The following is a 20,920-nucleotide window of genomic DNA, read 5'->3' on the forward strand; positions in this document are numbered from 1 at the left end:
TAACTACCTTCAAGACCAAAAAGACTTTCGTGATACTAGATAAAAGGGTAGGCTGACCATAGTTATCATTTCGTCTAAAAAATTTTTTTCAGGTGCTCCTACATCTTTGTATTTCTTGATTTTTTGAGATTTCTCAGTTCATTTCTCTTAAGTGTACATTCACCTCTATTTTAATAAACTCTTTAGATTCAAAACAAAGCAAAACTGAACATGGTGCCACATGGTGAAACAAATAAATAAATTTAATGGTAGGTTAAAAATAAGGTATAACCTAAATTTGATGATGAAATAAATATTAGAAATACATGCAAAAAAATAAAATTGCAAATGAAGTAGGTGAAAAAAGGTGATATAATTTTTAAGCTATTAAAGGTAGCAGACATGATGTTAAAAACTGATGAATCTGATTTTCTAAAAATGTAAAGTTTCTATAATTTTAAGAAGTCAGTATTTAAAAAGCATATAACAAGGATATACTTTCGACATACGGTTACTCTCCTTTACAAAAAAGAGCTCTTAAAAATGAACTAAAAAGGTAGAACCAATTTCACCTATCAAACTTGTAAAGATTAAAAAAGAATCACAATATCCAATATTGTTAAGGGACTCTAGTAAACGCTGGTGTGCTGGTAAACTGATGTTAACATTCTAGGGAACAATCAGGTACTATCATGAAAACCACAGAAAACGTACATCTTATTTAATTAAGCAATTTTAGTTCAAAGAATTTAACCCAAGGAAACAAAATAAAAATGATCACTACAGCATTATATATAAAAATATAAAAATACCTTTATATCTCCCTAGGAAACTGGTTAAAAATACTAGGGTAAACTGGTAAGATGAAATAATATAAAACCATTCAAAACACACTGCAGATTGTTATAGTGACAAGAAATTTTTGACAAAATATAAGGGAAAGTATAAAGTACGAAAGATAGTTTTATTTTGGGCTTTTGTTTTAAAAGGTAAGGAAGGACAAAATTCAAACTATAGTTAACTTAGGATGCTGGAATTACATGTAATTTTTGTCTTGGTCTTTATGCTTTATTGTGTTTCTCAAATTTTCTGCATTAGGTATTCCTTTAACTTGAAAAAAAAATCCTTGTTAATTTGAAATGTTTAAAAATGCTTTCAGTTAGAAAAGTTTTAAAAAGTACAAAAAAATGTTAAATGACTGTCAACTGTTTTCGAAACAAAATAAAATTAATGCTAATTATTTTTACTATATTCTAAAGATTCAATTTCATGTATTTAAATATAAGTATTATACACTGCCTCACATGCATAAGAAATACGTATGTTTACATATGTGTACAAACAAGCATATCATCTATACTGAATGTGATTCAGGAAATAATTTCCTAATCAAAACCAGAGTATCTGTTTCAGAGTATAGCAGAGAACTTCAAAAATGTTCCCAGAATATAGTATACATTCATTAAATCACAGCTATTACTTTTATTTTAGCTCCCACTTTTCTTAGACTTATGCAAATAGACTTCAATCCTCTCTATCACATTATATATATAGACCACAGACAACAGACAAATGTCTTCATTCTATTTCTCATCAGTTGTTTGTAGTATGAGAACAAGGTTAAATATTCATGCACAAGAAAACGTGCATAAGAATCTGATTCTATTCTGTCAAAAAAGAAGGAAAAGAAGCAATGTCATATACTTCAGATTCAGAAGAACTAAGAAAAAAAATAAAAAACATGCCTCTAGATGGAGGTTAGCATTAATGCTGTAATATTAGCAAACTTGCACTAAGACTCTGGACTAATCCTCTCACACTGGGATTTCCTCCTGTCACTACAGCAATAAAAAAGCTAACAAAAACATTAAACATCCAATAAGCAAGATCCTACAGCATTCAACATTCTTGATTATTCTCAGTTTTTTACCCAGGCAACAGAATGCTTCTACTTTGGAAGAGTTGATTCTCTCAGTACTAAGGCTAATACATGCATACAATTGACAGAATTTTTAAACAGCAGGGAGTATAATACTCTTTGTATTATAAGAACAATCTGAACTCTAAAAATTCACATTTTTGATTCACCAAAAATAAATTTAGCTTAGCAAATGCAGGCCTTTTTACTTCCAAAGAATGTCACCTATATTTGAAAGAAAAACTTATTTCCTAAACATAAACAATATGGCAAAACACAAATGACCCAGTTAAAGCTATTCACATATTATGACCAGCAAATTATTGATTTATTTTCATTTAATTGTTGATTTGTTTTGTTTTTCATTTCAAACAACATGATTCACACCTTCTCACCAATCCTCTGGAAACCACAGTGCTTTCTGAACTTACAGTGATGAAAACTGCACTCAACAAAATGTTAAGTGTGTTTAATAACTTACTCATGTTCATTGATGTAAAGTTCTGCAAGTTCATGCCAGGCTTCTTGGTCTCCAACAAATCTGGTGAGAGGAAAAGAAAAAAAAAGTAAGTGTGTAGATATTCTGCAAATGAACAGCATGAAGACAAACAGGAAAATCAAATGCAAATTCCATTTTAATTAAAAAAGATTTATCAGAATAACAAAACACGATCCTCTTGTAAAACACTCACTGTTCCAGATACTCATTCAGTTCCCGAATGGCCTCAACATTTTTCCCCTGGGCTTTTCGAATGGCAATCTTACGCTTTCTTGCAGCCTGTGGGTTGACATTAATAAAGGATTAGGCCCTCATGATTCCTTGGGGTTTTGTAAAGAAGGTAATTTGACTGTGCAAATTATTATCTCAATGCCAGAGAAATTCCATTGTAGAACTACTGCTTAGTGGGAGTTTATAAACATACCCCATGACATCCCACTGGGGAATTCAAACATTCCTCTAACAATCACATATGCTTTACTTTTGATGCACACAATGTATGCACCGTTTCATCCAAATAAATAACCATCCAGATTCTGATAATTACTAGCCAGCAGGGAATCCTAATCTTTATCCAACTTAAAGTCCTTTACTCTGTCTCATTCATAAGATCTGTATCATAAGAGGTGGAGGAATGGTGGAGATTAGGGGGAAAAAAATCTCACCATGGCATGGCCTTTGAATATCATTATATAAATATGGCTTCTGACAACTTTTTCACAATTTTAAGAGAAAATCTACCCATGAGTCTTTCACAAGAATAATACAGTCCTGAAATAAAAATTGTATAATAAGTAAAACAATTAAAAGTTGTATTCTAAAGTTTTTTAAATGATAAACATAAAAATCAGTGCCATTTATTGTGCATTCATCAAATATGTACCAGACTTCTACTGTTTGCTAATATTGTGCTACACAATGAAAATATAAAGATAAAAAAGAAATGATAATTCCTTGCAGAAGCTCATTCTCATGACAAAAACATATCAAATAAAAAATTTAATGCAGTAAGAGCAATGACAGAGATATCTAGGGTGTTATGAAAATAAGGAAGAGATCCTGACACATGCTGTGGCAGAGTGGACAAAGTGGAAAGACAGAAAGCAAAGACGGTCCCACATGTGATACCCGTACTGAAACAAAGAGTAAGCAGACATTAAAAATCAAAATAGGAAGTTATTTATGGAAACTCATGTGCATAGTGGGAAGAACACACGAGCAAAGGCCTTGGAGAAAGCAGTACTGTATGTAATCCAAGACTACAAGTTTGAGGCTGAGGTAAACAGTCAGGAACCGGAGCACACTGTATAAATTATTAAATTTACATCCCCTCTATGTTTGCTTCAAATACAGAAGGATAAACAATGAAACATACTATAACTGAGGCCAAGCTAAACTTATTAATTATGAATAAAATTTCTTATTGTTTTATATAATATTCCACAAGATGCAGACAGAAGTAAAATGGATATGGCCTCTTTAGAGTATCAAGAGCTACTCATTATGGGGTGGCAAGTGAGTGATTTGGCTCTGAAGAAATGAAAGTAAAAGTTTAGAGAAATCAAGAGACTAATAAACAAGGGTCAGAGCAATGTTTATAATAATTGTGGTAATATTTGGGTAATTAAAAATGATGTCTTAAGAATATATATCCTTAAGCATATCCTGAGAGTAAAAAAAAAATAAAAAAAGAATCTATATCCTTAATCAGGTCATGCCAAAGGCCTTAGTGCAATGCCTGTCACACAGTAGGCACAGGCAAATATTTTTAATTTTTAAATTTATTTATTTTAATTAATTAATTAAATTATTTAATATTTTAATATATTTTAATTTTTAGAATTTTACTAAGTAAAACAAAAATGTACCACAATAAATGAAAAGTTTTAAAAGTCTCAAGAACTCAGAAGTAAAAGTAAAGCTCTGAAAGTAACTCAAACCCTAAAACCATTAAGAATTTTAGACTTAAAATGGGAGCATTGTCCCTAGTCCTCCCAATAGATGAGGGATAAATTAACATGTAATCAAGAAACTTTCTTTTGGCCATATCTGATTTCACCAAAATTTGAAACATTAATTTAATCTTTCATTTTTCATGACACTACTTCTTCCACAGACAATATGCAGAGCAAAAAGTCTGTTTTGAAATCAAAAAGACAAGAAACTGAATCCCAATTCTTATCACTTACTAGCTTTTTTAACCTCTGCAAACCTCAGTAATACCATCTACCTTCAAGCATCAATATAAAACAACTAACACAGCATATAATAATATTAAATAAATGTTATCTTCCAACATTTGGTTCCAGGCTTAATGTTTATGTGTTAAATCTTGCCACAAAATTCTAACCAAATAATATTTAAAGGACTGGAACAGACTTGCTTTATTTGATATTTATATCTTGTCCCAATCCTTACAGGATTTGTAACAGGAGAGATGAGATACTGTATGCAGTGAAAACTTGTTGAAAACAATTGGATTCACCTGGGAGCAGAGGTGCATGCCTGTCATCTCAGCACTTTGGGAGGCTGAGGTGGGAAGATCACTTGAGCCCAGGAGTGAGAGACCAGTCTGGGCAACATAGTGAGACCCTGTCTCTACAAAAATAAAAATAAATAAACATTTTTTTAAAAAGAAAATATTGCATACAAATGCCACAAATCAAACAAAAAAATCAAAGTATAAATATGATAGCAACTAACACATCTATAGTAATAAGTGGCATGAACACTGTCCTGGACACTTAGGTACAATAAGTTTCATGAAGGTGGACTGAAAACACCTAACTTTGACTCACTGTTTCAGTTATTTGACCACAGAATCATTCCTCTACTGTTGAACACATACAAACACAATGTTTTCAGGTCAGCAGCTTTCTGCAGAATACAGTTTGTAAAGCAATATTTTAGACTGTTTCAAAGATCATTAATCTTTAAAAATAACTTTTAAAAGAGAATTCTTTTGAAAATGATGGAAAATAGATGTGTATCCAACTGAAATGTGTCAAGAGGGAGAACTAGGGTATCTGAAATTTCTGATTCTCATCCTAGATTCTTCTATAAGACTTCCTAAAAGAGGCTGTGCACAGTGGGTCATGCCTGTAATCCCAGCACTTTGCAAGGCTGAGGCAGGTGGATCACTTGAGGTCAGGAGTTCGAGACCAGCCTGGCCAACACGATGAAACCTGGTCTCTATTAAAAATACAAAAATTAGCCAGGTGTTGTGGCGCACATCTATAATCCCAGCTACTCGGGTGGCTGAGGCAAGAGAATCATGGAACCTGGGAGGTAGAGGCTGCAGTGAGCAGAGATTGCACTGCTGTACTCCTGCCTGGGCGACAGAGCAATACTCTGTCTCAAAAAAAAAAGACTTCTTAAAAGAAGCAGATTTCTTACAAAGTAAATAATTCATTATTATTTTGAATTATGTCCATTTGTGGTGGCTAGCATGACTCTAAGAATTATGCAAAAAAGAAATTTAGTATTAATTTTGTAATAACCAATTCCATCTGATAAAAACTTCAGGAAGATAGAAGACTTTAAATACTAGGCTTGGCCAGACACGGTAACTCACGTCTGTAATCCCAGCACTTTGGGAGGCTGAGGCAGGAGGATCAATTGAGGTCAGAGGTTCGAGACTAGCATGGCCAACATGGCGAAACTCCATCTCTACTAAAAATAAAAAACTTAACCGGGAATGGTGGTGGGTGCCTGTAATCCCAGCTCCTCGGGAGGCTGAGGCAGGAGAATTGCTTGAACCTGGGAAGCGGAGGTTGCAGTGAGCCGAGATTGTGCCACTGCACTCCAACCTGGGCGACAGAGTGAGACTCCATCTCGAAAACAAAAATAAAAGAAAATACAAATAAAAATAAATAAATACTATGCTTTATTAATTAGAGAAGCATGTCCCCAAATCCCTAGTGTATGAGCAATATATTTCTCAATCATGTAAAATCTAAGATATAGCGTTTTATCTCCTACTATTCTAAAATTTTAAACAAACGTTTAAGTGGTAACCATTCAGCTATGCAAAGCCAGTCTTCCTAATTAAAATATACATGGTAGCTTAAAAAAAAACCCTACTAAACTATCATTACCATATGAGCAAAGGTATATTATTAAGTCACAAACTTTTTACTAAATAACAGCCTTTTACAGGTTAGTTCTTCTAAAGAAAATCATACTATCCTGACATAAGAACCAATCTTTATCATAATTGTATTAAATTAAGCAGATAATTTAATCCTGGCCAAAAAGACACAACAGGACCAGATTTACTCCTCCTGCCTTAAGATATGGGACATTAGGCAATGAAGGGCAGTGACTCCTGAGAGGTGGGGAAACAAACCAGGTGCGTCCCATTTTTATTACCCTGGCTCACTGCTTTGACAGTTTCAAGGGTGCTGTGCAGGAAGGGGAAAACCAGGTTGAGCCAAGTTCAGGTGTTCAGGAGAAAGAGCTGAAAGTCCACGATGATCAAAGAGGCTGGACTTCATAGGACAGAGTGCCAAAGAGAGAAAAATATAGAATAAGGACTCTGGGGCTCTGCAGTGGTCCCCTTGAGTACTTAGTTTTGTACTGATCAGTGCATGCGGGTGAGGAAACTACCCAAGGCCAGGGAAACAAACACCAGAAAGGGTTAAGGGGAACAGTGCACAGCACTGATACAAGGCTGGAAACAGTCTCTTCTACCAGTCAGCCTGGAAAATGTCATGATTCATGGGCACTGAATAGAGTATCCAGAAGGATCTTGCTTCAGTAATGGGGTATAATTAGCCCTGGTCTAAACACTGTTCTGGATCAGGTCTAGCAAACACTCAAAGGTTCAAACTATTTGCAAGTAACTTAACTGCAGCCCAGAAGAAAGCTCAAGAATATAGGAATACAAACATGGAAAGAGAGGCAAACATGGCTGTTGAGTCTCATTTAGAGCACACTTTAAGCATGGCTCTGTTCACTATCTTGATTGTGGTGATGGTGTCACAGGTGTATACAAACATCAAAACTTACTAAATTGTACACTTTAAATATGTGCCATTTATTCTATGTCAATTACATGTGAAAGCAGTTAAAAACTAGTGCTAAGAAGACTACATGTTAATAGTCTTGAATATTTAACAGCTTTGATTTTGCATTTCTTTTTTTTTTCTTTTTTTTTTTTTTTGAGACAAAGTTTCGCTTTTGTCCCCCAGGCTGGAATGCAATGGTGCTATCTCGGCTCACTGCAACCTCTGCCTTCCAGTTCAAGCGATTCTCCTGCCTCGGCCCCCCAAGTAGCTGGGATTACAGGCGCCTGCCACCAAGCCTGGATAATTTTTGTATTTTTTTAGTTAAGATGGGGTTCCACCATGTTGGCCAGGCTGCTCGAGAACTCTGACCTCAGGTGATACACCCGCCTTGGCCTCCCAAGGTGCTGGGGTTATAGGCATGAGCCACCACGCCAGGCCGATTTTGCATTTCTTTCTTTTACTTTTTCTCCTGCCAAAGTTCTCATTTTTTCTAAATATTTGGTTTGGATCTATCTTTACAAAAGTGAATTAAGAGTCTTAAAAATGAAAACTTCTGCATAAGTGATTCTAATATTTGGAGTTAAAATCTATTATAAAGTACAAAACTTCAAAAAGTACTCAGTATGATATAGGATAAATTATTTTTTAAAAGCCATTTAGGGCTGGGTGTGGGCCTTATGCCTGTACGACTGTAATCCCAGCACTTTGGGAGGCCAAGGCGGGCAGATCACCTGAGGTCAGGAGTTTGAGACCAGTCTGGCCAACATGGTGAAATCCCATCTCTACTAAAAACACAAAAATTAGCTGGGTGTGGTGGTGTGCACCTGTAATCCCAGCTACTTGGGAGGCTGAGGCAGGAGAATCACCTGAACCCGGGAGGTGGAGGTTGCAGCGAGCCAAGATTGCACCACTGCACTCTAGCCTGGGCGACAGAGCGAGACTCAGTCTCAAAAAAAAAAAAAAAAAAAAAGCCATTTCAAGTCTTAAAGTTTTGTCACATAATTCAAAGCTTATGTAAAATTTTAAACAACAATATACAACGTATCATACATAAAAAAAGCAATTATAATAACAAATACACTGGTTCAAAAACCTAAGATAAAAATAGAAACACACATCTTAGTTTCTGTGCATTCATACAGAGCAGTAATGGGCACTGAAGGAAGTATATACTGCAGTTTGGTAGCTATCTGCAGAATAAATGAATACATCACAAATTTTACAGCTGGAAAGAAATGAGGAGCAGGCAGTGATAATTCTCTCTCTTCATTTTATGTAGACAAAAACCAAAGCGCAGTCTTACACTGCAAATCCTGGGGCTCCTGAATCTGTTCATGTCTCTTTTTTGCCATAGTCTCTTGCTCTCTGGACATTTACTACTCAGTTGTACAACTCCTTATTCATATAATGTCTAACTGTGAATAGAGTCAAGCAGCATATCTCCCAAAAGCCACACAAAACCCTAGGTTTTGAGTGATTATCAAGCAACCAGAATGAGGCTCAACAAGGCTTCTTGTGGCTGTTGAGTCTCATTTAGAGCACACAAAAAACGATTTTAACAAAAACCAATTTTGGCCAGGTACAGTGGTTCATGCCTGTAATCCCAACACTCTGAGAAGGCCAAGGCAGGAGGATCACCTGAACACAGGAGTTTCAGAACAGCCTAGACAACACAGCAAAATGTTGTCTCTATGAAAAATTTTAAAAGATTACTTGGGTATGGCGGTATATGCCTGTAGTACTAGCTAATCAGGAAGCTGAAGTGGGAAGACTGCTTGAGCCCAGGAGTCAGAGGTTACAGTTAGCCACAATCGCCTCACTGCAATCCAGCCTGGGTAACAGAGCGAGATCCTGTCTCAAGAAAAAAATAATAATTCTATCATAGCTTCCTTAGCATAATATTCTATACAATAAAAATTATGCTTAGATTTTTAAAAATAAAAACAAGTTATTCATCTTCACATACTCTTCAATAGTGGCAAGTACAGTCTTGTTAAATGACTAAATTTAAATAATAAAATTTCTGTAGGAGTAATAGCTGGTTGTCATGTGTTAACTACCTACTCTCAATTCCATTTATTACCATTGCTTCTTTCCTCATGATAAAGAGCCTTAATTTCTGAAATCAAAGTACCTATCCAGAGTTTCTTACTAACTGTACAATCTCGGGCAAGTCACTTAACTTCTCTATGATCTTGTGTGCCTATAGAATAAAGACAATATCTGAAAGGATTATGATAATGAGATAATATATGTAAAGTGTTTAGCTCAGTGATGGCCCATAGTAAATATTTGATAAACATTACCTTTCTTCATTATCACGTCATCATCATTTTCTTCAATTCTACCACTCCTCCTTTCACCATTTTCCTCATATTTATACTCTGCTTTGTAGAAAGCTGCAGCTTTTTCTCAGTTGTAAAGTAGAAAATAAATCTGGATGATCATATAAGCTGTTCTTTTAACTGAACATACTTTACTTAAATGTTTTCAAAAATTCACAAAATCAGAGCTCGCTAAACAAATTATATCATCCCTTAATCAATGCTAATAATTACATTTTTTGATCTCACAAAGTTTAGATTTTTAGCCAACACCAATTCAAATAATTTGTCTGCAGCCCTAATTGATGTTCTGAATAAACAATCTTGAGGTATTAAGAAACGCAACAATAGTTCTGAAGAACCCATGTATGATAGTGAAAAACATGCTACTAAAAGAATACCATGAATCACAAGCAATGTACTCCATTATCCAAAAGTAAATCAACTGGCCAACAACATGGATCCTATTCTATTTTCTTCAAAGAGCACTGAATACATAAGGTTCAATCCCTGGCTTCAGAGAATTCACATTCTTTTATCTGAAATATGTGTTAAATATAATATAAATAAAGCTGATAAGGAACAACTGAAAAGTACTGTATTGTTTAAACTGTGGAGTGAGCATAAAGGTTATTGTGATGTTTACTAAAACAATCAAAGGGGATGTGGCTACAGGACAGCTAGACCCTGAATAAAGACTAGAATTGGAAGAGTCATGCTCCTGTAAGATTTTTCCAACTGAAGATATATATATATACACTAATGCCAAACCATAAATGGAAACCTATATAATTTGTTTCAAACTTTTAAAGACCATGAATAAATCTTCATCCAATTGGCTACATGCCTTCTATAATGTTACACAGAATAGGGCTAGTTAGCAATTTGTTTTGAAAGACATACTTTTTTTTTTTTTATTTTAAATAGGCTACCTGGGGGAAGAGATATTACCTAGAAAAGGATTAAAGGATTAAGGCAAAATACAATCTAGAACCTCCCTCTTGCCTCACTCCAGACTCAGTGACCCAGAAGGAACTGGACAGTTGACCAGCAAAAGGAAAGCAGAATCCAGGTTCCCTGCCTCCAAGGTTTATACCTAGAAGCCTGAAAAATGTGGCATTTTAAAACCATCTTCCAGAGCAAGACACCCTCTCAAGGTAACTGGTCTTACACATTTATTGTTTATGGAACAAATGTCTGACTGTGTACTCGGGTGTATTCAGCAGCATTGTTGCCTGCAGTTCCCTGTGTTTACCAGAGATACTGAGCTCAAAGAAGAGGTTTTACTCTACTCATCACTGCAACCTGCACACTGATCCACAGTCACACAGAGGCCTGTGTTCTGTTCCCTGTAAATGGAAACATGTTCTGAGCCTGTCTGCCTCCCGCGGCTGCACCTGGTCCTCCATACCAACCCCTGGGGGTGTCCACAACCACTTCGGACAGAAGAAGGTGGAATTTCAGACAGGAGCTTGATTGGATCTTAAATGACAGACTTGGACTAGCTGTGGCCCAGACACTGGCCCCGCCCAGAATTGCCAGGAGAAAGCTTTGCTGGCCCTGGAGGTAACGCAGGGCCCGCCTCCCTCTGCTGAGTCCAATAGGCACAAGCAGGCTGGCGTATGGCCAGAGTGTGTCAAAGCCCTCTGATGCCTTTCCTTTACCTTTTTTAAAGAATCCCAAATAACTCACTGAAATGACTCAAAGGCGAAAAAGTTTTACCAAAATGAACCCTTTTTCAGTTAACTACTCATCAAATGGATGTATTCGGACCCTCTCAAGTTTCTTTCCCTAGTTATAGTGGGGAACTGGCTGAGTGTTAATTGTGGGATTCACTATACCATCTTACCCTCAAGACACGAGAAGACGAACAAGATGAAAATGCAACCTGCAGAGCTGGGCTTAATTCCCATGTCACAGTCTGGTTCCTGCTACAGGAGGCTACCCTTCTGAGACAAGAGATTTAATAGGGAATTGAAGGAATAGTTAGGGGGCCAGGGAGATGTGACTGACACTGATTTTCAAAGTGAATGAGGGGTTGGTGGAGGGTTTGGTACTACAGCTAGTCAGGACATTTGCAAATTCAAATACATTCCTGTGTGAGGCATGTTACCGTTTATCAGTTTTTGTGAATATGTGTATTTTAAGCAATAAGATTTAGCTGGTCAGACTTTCCTAGGCAGTCTCAGTGGTGCACTTCCTGTGTTGTGACTGTTCTGAAGACAGAGCGGCTCTAACAACTGTGAGAAGCCTGAATAAAAATCAACCCCCTTCCCCACCTCCCCTCACCAAAAAATAAAAATAAAAATAATCTTTACCCTTGGCACAGAGAAAATTACAACTAATTCATAAATAAAACTACAAATATTTGATATATCACAATAGGCAGAGTTCACAATTCAGGACAAAATCTGATCTTTCTGAGGTATGAAATCAACTAAAAAACAATAATTACTCTGCTTTCTGAAAGGCATTCCTTCAACAAGTATTCACTGGAAGCCTACCAAATGCTGGGCACTCTCCCACTCAATGGATAGAATTTTTTCCCCTTAAGGAAGATTCAAAGTATGAAAAGTCAATCATTTTCAAAACGCAAGCCAAAAAAAAAAAAGTGCAAAACTGGTACTGGAGTAATATAAATAACAAAAGTTGTCAGTAGCCCAGTCGCCTCCAATTCCACCTGTCTTAGTTTTAGATTCCCATAATCTCTAGCCTAAGAACAGCCTCCAAATTACTTATCTCTTCTCATCTCCTTCAAAATATATCCTATTTCGATGACACATTATCTCTAAAACTAACTGATGGTATTTACCTAATCAAAATTTGACTTCATACTCCATTCTCTAAGAATAAAAATTAAAAATTACCAAGTTGTTAACAAATATAGACCTTCTTTTTGTACTTCTAGCTACTCTGTACAATGAATCAACTCAGAGGTATAAAATACTATCTTCCTTAGAAGTAAATCAGCGGAGGAGAAGAAGGTTAACTAGGCAGAGTACCAGAACTTTGCCCTCTCTTTATCAGAAGAGAAATGAAATTTGAAAAAAGTGTAAAAGGAGACAGCTCAGAAAGAAAAATACAAATGGTGGTTTAAGAATATTAAAAGATGTTCTCACTCCTGTAATCCCATGGCTGTTTAAGAATACTAAAAGATCTTCTCACTCCTGCAATCCCAGCACTTTGGGAGGCCGAGGCGGGTGGATCACGAGGTCCAGAGATCGAGATCATCCTGGCTAACACGGTGAAGCCCTGTCTCTACTAAAAAAATACAAAAAAATTAGCCGGACGAGGTGGCAGGCGCCTGTAGTCCCAGCTACTTGGGAGGCTGAGGCAGGAGAATGACGTGAACCCAGGAGGTAGAACTTGCAGTGAGCCAAGATCGCGCTACTGCACTCCAGCCTGGGAGACAGAGCAAGACTCCGTCCAAAAAAAAAAAAAGAATATTAAAGAATGTTCAGCAGTACTCATAATGCAAATTAAAACAAAGTAACATTTTTAACCATTTAGGCAACTATTAAAAGGAAAAAGCTGATAATATATCACGTGGCAGTATATGGGGAAAGTGGCACTCTCATATGCCACAGAAAGTGAGTACAGATGAATAAAAAGCCTTTTCAGAAGGAAATTTGGTAACATCAATCAAAATTTAAAATCCATGGAACTCCTGACCCAGACATTTCACCTCTAAAGATTCATCCCACCAATGACATCCATGGAAAAACTGTTTCTGAGAGGAAATACCAGAATCATCCTAAGGGTTCACCAAGGGGACTTAGTTAAAGAAATTTTTTCATTAAGACAAGGGAATATATATCCATGCAATGCAATCCTACTCAACAGGATAATGTAAAGGATGTGATGACATGCCATGATCTTTAAACTATACTGTTACATAGACTATACCACATTTGCAATTCTAGCCATTCTCCCCGTCAGAGGAATACACACATACACATACACACACACACACACACACACACACACACACACAAGCACACCTATTTGTGCATGAAAAAATATATCTGAAAGATCACATAAAAAAATCATTAACAGTGCTTGCCTGGCTGGGCGTGGTGACTCACGCTTGTAATCTCAGCACTGTGGGAGGCTAAAGCGGACAGATCACTAGGTCAAGAGATCAAGACCATCCTGGCCAACATGGTGAAACCCCGTCTCTACTAAAAATACAAAAACTAGCTGGGTGTGGTGGCATGCACCTGTAGTCACAAGTACTCGGGAGGTTGCATTAAGCCGCAGCCTGGAGACAGAGCAAGACTCACTCTCAAAAAAAAACAAAACAAACAAACAAAAAACGGGGCTTCCCTAAGAGAAGGAGTACCTGAGCTCAGGGATAGAGGAAACCTGAACTCAGGGATAGAGGAACAGACTTATTTTTTTTTACCATATCATTTTATATTGTCCACAATTTTTTTTTTTTTTTTTTAGACGGAGTCTCGCTGTGTCGCCCAGGCTGGAGTGCAGTGGCCGGATCTCAGCTCACTGCAAGCTCTGCCTCCCGGGTTTTTACGCCATTCTCCTGCCTCAGTCTCCCGAGTAGCCGGGACTACAGGTGCCTGCCACCTTGCCCGGCTAGTTTTTTGTATTTTTTAGTAGAGACGGGGTTTCACCGTGTTAGCCAGGATGGTCTCGAACTCCTGACCTCGTGATCCGCCCGTCTCGGCCTCCCAAAGTGCTGGGATTACAGGCTTGAGCCACCGCGCCCGGCCTATTGTCCACAATTTTTAACATGCGTATGACTTTCTCAATAGAGTATTTCAGAGCTTTCAAAAAGATGGGGAGAAGGTATGCCATTCCACCATTCTCTCAAATAAAAAATTCTGGAACTTCCATTCTAATTACCTTATTCTTTTTTTCCTAAGCAGGCCTTGTACTTTAATATTACTAAGGCTTATTCATGCATTCACTTGGGATACAATGTCTTTCTATCATTTAAGTCACACTCATTCCTTTAAGGCCTTCCAGACTCAAAATTCATGCAAGTCACCAAAGAAAGAGAATAAATCAGTTTCAAAGTCTACAGCATGTTCATCACATCATGCTACCTCACCAGAAGCATAGAAAAGGCTTATTCATCCTTGTGTTTGTACCCACTACCATGCACACTGCAAGCATAACAAATGTTCTCTGAAAGAATAATGAATGCATGTGAATAGGAAGTACAGCTGCTTAAAGCTTCAATGAACAACTTCATTTCTATACTGGATATCCAGAAACACAGAGGCATAAGACAAATAAAAGGTCACGTGATCACTTTTTGACAACGCAGAGAACAGTAAATGAGAATAAAACTGGACTTTCCCGCCTTTGAGATACTAAGTTGCTTTGGAAAAAGAAACGGTGATGTCTTCTACACAGTAACTTTAACCGTTGCATATTAGTGAGCCTACTTATAGACTTTATTAGTTCTAGGTGTTTTACAGCTATGTTTTCTCCTTCAATGTCTAGCACAGTGCTTCCTAAGGACACAGGAACAAAAACAGTATCTCTACTCTTAGTAAGGGCAACTCTTTGATGGTTCATGAGAGGTATTCAATACATGTTTATAGAAGGAAAGAAGGGACTGAGAAAAGACTAGATCATGTTTGATTAAAAAAAATAATACATTTAGCAAAGCTGAATTAAGTCGCCTTGCTCTCAAATGTTTACCTACCGGTAGGGGATTTAGTTACTACAGGGAGTATCCCTTATACAAAATGCTTGAAACTAGAAGTGTTCCACATCTCAGATATTTTCAATTTTTGGAATATTTCTGTATACATGAGATATCACAGTGATAAGGATCCAACTCTAAACACAAAATTGGTTGACATTTCCTATACACCTTATACACATAGCCTGAAGGTAACAATTTTATACAATATTTTAAATAATTTTGTGCAGAACACAAAGTTTTCATTGTGTTTTGACTGTGACTTATCACATGTGATCAGAGGTGAAATTTTTCACCTGTGACATTATTTCATTCTTCAAAAAGTGCTGAATTTTGAAGCATTTTGGATTACAAATTTTCAGCGTAAGGATGTTCAATTTGTACCACTTCACACATATTCTATGGGAGGAAACATTTGGATTTCTCTTTCAGCCAGTTTTAAAAGTCACAAAAAGCAATAAAATATGAAAGGTACTACAAAGACAGAGCAATAATTATACATTATCTTATATTCTGAAGAAGTGAAATAACTTATTAAAAATTTCCAGGGTAAACTGAGACAGAATTAAAATACTGTATTCCTAATTCCAAAATTAAATTATATTGATTTTTAACCTGGGATGAGAAAAATAAAATTCAGAAGCTGTTTTCAAAAACTTGATTTCAGTTTTTTCAATCTATGGCTAAGTGAAAAATGAGTATCTTTGAAACCACAATGAAGTCTTATAAGTGAAGAATAAGTACATGAGAAAATCTTCAGAAAAAAAAAATGGGTGCTTTTTCTAAGAAACTGTTGAACTAAGACAGATGGTAAGCTATTAGAATTGTAAGATTAGGAAATTATTCAAAAACTTTCCAATTTTAACTTTTTATTCTCAGTATCTATATAAGCTTATAGAAGCTATTTCTTATTTTTATTTTTTATTAGACAGGTTTGCAGCTGTCAAAAGTTTTCCTTGAACTTTCTATATTCTGAGAATCTTCACAAAATAATGAAAGTTCTCAGCAACAAAACAAACACATCAAACAACAAAACACATCACACACATACACATTCACACACACACACACACACTCATATGGTTTGGCTGTGTCCCCAACCAAATCTCATCTTGAATTGGAAATCCCACAATTCCCATGGATCATGGGAAGAACCCAGCGAGGTAACTGAATTATGGGGGCATCTCTTTCCTGCACTGTTCTCATGATAGTGAATGAGTCTCACAACATCTGATAGTTTTTAAATGGGAGTTTCCCTGCACAAGCTCTCTTTGCCTGCTGTCATCCATGTAAGATGTGACTTGCTCCTCCTTGCCTTCTGCCATGACTGTGAGGCCTCCCCAGCCATGTGGAACTGTAAGTCACCTTTTTCTTTGTAAATTGCCCAGTCTTCTAGGGTATGTCTTTATCAGTAGAATGAAAACAGACTAACATAGTAAACTGGTACCAGTAGAGTGGGGCGTTACTGAAGGTACCCAAAAATGTGGAAGTAACTTTGGAACTGGGTACTGGCAGAAGCTGAAACAGTTTGGAGGGCTCATAAGATGGGAAAATGTGGGAAAGTTTGTAACTCCCTAGAGACTTGTTGAATGGCTTTGCCCAAAATGCTGATGACACAAACAATGAAATTCAGGCTGAGGTGGTCTCAGATGGAGATGAGGAACTTGTTGGAAACTGGAGCAAAAGTGACTCTTGTTATGTTTCAGCAAAAAGACTGGTGGCATTTTGCCCCTGCCCTAGAGATGTGTGGAACTCTGAACTTGAGAAGGATGATTTAGGGTATCTTGTGGAAGAAATTTCTAAGCAGCAAAGCATTCAAGAGGTAACTTGGGTGCTGTTAAAGGCATTCAGTTTTAAAAGGGAAACAGGGCATAAAAGTTCAGAAAATTTGCAGCCTGACAATGCAATAGAAAAGAAAATCCCATTTTCTGAGAAGAAATTCAAGCCAGCTGCAGAAATTTGCATAAGTAACAAGCAGCTAATGTTAATTCCACAGACAATAGGGAAAATGTCTCCAGGGCATGTCAGAGGTCTTCATGGCAGCCCCTCCCATCATAGGCCTGGAGTCCTAGAAGGAAAAGGTAGTTTCATGAGCCAGGTCCAAGGTTCTGTGCTGTGTGCAACCTAGGGACTTGGTGCCTTGCATCCCAGCCACTGCAGCTGTAGCTGAAAGGGGCCAACCCAGAGCTCAAGCCATGTCTTCAGACAGTGCAAGCCTCAGGTCTTGGCAGCTTCCATGTGGTGTTGAGCCTGTGAGTGCACAGAAGTCAAGACTGAGGTTTAGGAATCCCTGTCTAGATTTCAGAGGGTATATGGAAATGCCTGGATGTCCAGACAGAAGTTTGCTGCAGGGGTGGGGCTCCCATGGAGAACCTCTGCTAAGGCAGTGTGGAAGGGAAATGTGGGGCAGGAGCTCCCACACAGAGTCCCTACTGGGGCACCACCTAGTGGAGCTGTGAGAAGAGGGCCACCGTCCTCCAGACACCAGAATGGTAGATCCATCGACAGCTTGCACTGTGCACCTGGAAAATCTACACTCAACGCTAGCCCGTGAAAGCAGCCAGAGGATGTACCCTGTAAAGCCACAGAGGTGGAGCCGCCCAAGACCATAGGAACCCACCTCTTGCATCAGCATTACCTGGATGTGAGACATGAAGTCAAAGGAGATCATTCTGGAACTTTAAGATTTGACTGCCCCACTCGATTTTGGACTTGCATGGGGCCTGTAGCCCCTTTGTTTTGGCCAATTTCTCCCATTTGGAATGGCTGTATTTATCCAATGCCTGTACCCCCACTGTATCTAGGAAATAACTTACTTTTGATTTTACAGGCTCATAGGTGGAAGGGACTTACCTTATCTCAGATGAGATGTTGGACTGTGGACTTCTGAATTAATGCTGAAATGAGTTAAGACTTTGGGGGACTGTTGGGAAGGCATGATTGGTTTTGAAATGTGACATGAGATTTGGGAGGGGTCGGGGCAGAATGATATGGTTTGACTGTGTCCCCACCCAAATCTCATCTTGAATTGTAACTTCCACAATTTGCACGTCATGGGAGGAACCCAGTGGGAGGTGACGGAATTATGGGCGTGGGTGCTTCCTGCACTGCTCTTGTGATAGTGAGTGAGTCTCTGATAGTGAGAGTTGATGGTTTTAAAAATGGGAGTTTCCCTGCACAAGCTCTCTTTGCCTGCTGTCATCTACAGAAGATGTAACTTGTTTCTCCTCACCTTTTGCTATGTTTGTGAGGCCTCCCCAGCCATGAGAAACTGTAAGTCCAATAAAACTTACACACATAAACACACAGACACACATATCCCTACACAAACCCCCACACACCCACTCAAAACCCTAAGAAATTTCCACAGAAAATCTCCCTGAGGTGGGAAAAGATTAAAAGTAAGCAACTATCATTTAAGAAACATATCAACTACTGTAATACGTAAGTATTATTACAGACTATCAAAGGAAATAAGCAGAGATAGGGAATTTATGATCAATGCCTGAGATAAATGTGCTCTAGAAACTACAGACATCGAGTTACTGTTGTTCAATTACTAAGCATTTTACATTTTAAAATCTACAGTCAGACATTATATAAGTTTTTTTATGTCTATTTTTAAAGAAATACTTGCCAAATAAGAGAAAAACTTCATGTATCTTTATTGTGTTAATATAACAATTTCTCCTCCTATAAAAGAAAAAAAACTCAACCTGGTTTTTGTTTAAAAATTTTAAAAATACTTATTTTCTTTTAGCAGGCATATGTGTGCATGGAAATAATGACATAAAACATTAAAATGACTGACATATTATCTAAAGTCTCTCTGTAACTTTTTAGTTAACAGGTTAAGTCTGAGGAAAGCTATTATGGCAATAAACTATAATGTTCTCAACATTAAAAACAGAATTCACCAGGGTATTTTTCAAACAAATACTACTATATAGGTACCTTTAGAACAAATAATTTATCCAATAAACTAATATACTTGTTCAAAAGTACACTAAATTAAAAGGGTATGTTTCTTCTTATTCATGTATAAGACAGAAAAAAGCAAAAACAAAATAAAATGCCTTCATTAATTCCATATACTAATTACTGAAATGGCTTATTTTATTTTTCATTAAGACAACTAAAAAGTAACTGCACAAATTAAACAATTTAGTATTTCATAAACTTCAAAATATTTTATGCAAACACATAGTCTAGTCTTTCCAAATCATAACTAGCCCCTTTTCTAATAAGATATCTTCTAGAAGGTTTTTGTTTTTTTTTTTTTTTTTGAGATAAAGTCTTGCTCTGTCGCCCAGGCTAGAGTGTAGTGGCGCAATCTCAGCTCACTGTAACCTCCGCCTCCCAGGTTCAAGGGATTCTCCTGCCTCAGCCTCCTGAGTAGGTGGGATTACAGGCGCGTGCCACCACGCCTGGCTAATTTTTGTATTTTTAGTAGAGATGGGGTTTCACCATGTTGGTCAGGCTGAGAAGTCAAATTTTATTGGAGAGTCTTAAATCTATATAAAATAAAATGTGGCCCATCACGTACTATTTAAAATTAAAAATAAAAATATCTTTCAATTAAAAATTAAAAATATAAAACCTAGTTCCTTATGTATCTTTCCATTATTTCCTCAATTAATTAATTTTATCTTTTAAATTAAACTTTAAATTTTTTTCAAGACAATCTGCCAACTTACAGTGTTAGTTGGATCTTCTTGTAAAATCCTATCATATAGCTGTACAGCATCATCATATCTATTTAAAAAGAAAAAGAAACATCTACAATTATTACCTTAAAAATATAGTGATAAATAGTAAATACAGAAAAAAATTAAACTGGCTTTAATCTTTTAATTTAAATGCATTTATAATTGCTTTAAACGCATTTATATATCGTTACCAAAGTCTTCCATCTTCATATAACAGTAAACGTTTACTACAGTTTTATTTTGTTAAGTAAAGCAGATCATGTATATAGTACTTACAGAAAATTTCCCTTAAAAAAATACTGACTCAATTTGTCCAAAGTACAAAAGTAAAAACTAGCCACACATAGCCAGACTATGAAGAGATATAACAAGCACCAGGAGACCAGATGTAGATATGGTAGAAGTATTGGCATAAACAGACCAGGAATTTAAACAACGATACGTATTTTCACGACTCTAATGCAAAAAGTAAACAAGATGCAAAAACAGATGGGTAATGTAAACAGAGATGGAAACTCTAAAAAAGAATCAAAAGGTAATACTGGAAATCAAAAACAATGCAAAGGAAATGATGAATGCCTTTGATGGTCTTGGGCTTATCAGTAGATTGGGCATAACCCAAAAGAGTCAGGAGGTTGAAGAATTATCAATACAAACTTTCAAAACTGAAATAAAAAGAGAAAAATAATAGAACACAATATCCAAGAAGTGTGTACGATTACAAAAGATGTAACATATATGTAATGGAATACTAGAAGGAAAAAAGAAAGAAATATAGAAAACATTTAAAAATTTTCCCAAACTTATG

The 20,920-nt window shown here is 36.7% G+C and overlaps 1 protein-coding gene across 2 annotated transcripts in view; it reads right to left on the bottom strand.

Annotated features, from left to right (window-relative positions):
- Positions 1–20,920, bottom strand: part of LOC105475983 (ER membrane protein complex subunit 2) — a 49,506-nt gene that overhangs the window by 14,227 nt on the left and 14,359 nt on the right. The window contains exons 5-8 of one of the 2 annotated variants that reach the window (XM_024791018.2): positions 20,101–20,158; positions 2,590–2,675; positions 2,379–2,438; positions 335–1,646 (exon numbers count right to left, since the gene is read on the bottom strand). In XM_024791018.2, coding sequence (XP_024646786.2) covers positions 1,517–1,646; positions 2,379–2,438; positions 2,590–2,675; positions 20,101–20,158 — 334 coding nt within the window. In that variant the 3' untranslated portion in view covers positions 335–1,516. Of the gene's footprint in view, positions 1–334; positions 1,647–2,378; positions 2,439–2,589; positions 2,676–20,100; positions 20,159–20,920 lie in introns of those variants that run through there. The other variant, XM_011731527.3, reaches the window with a different exon arrangement.

Source organism: Macaca nemestrina, chromosome 8 (assembly GCF_043159975.1).
Source record: "Macaca nemestrina isolate mMacNem1 chromosome 8, mMacNem.hap1, whole genome shotgun sequence".
Classification (NCBI taxonomy): Eukaryota; Metazoa; Chordata; class Mammalia; order Primates; family Cercopithecidae; genus Macaca; species Macaca nemestrina.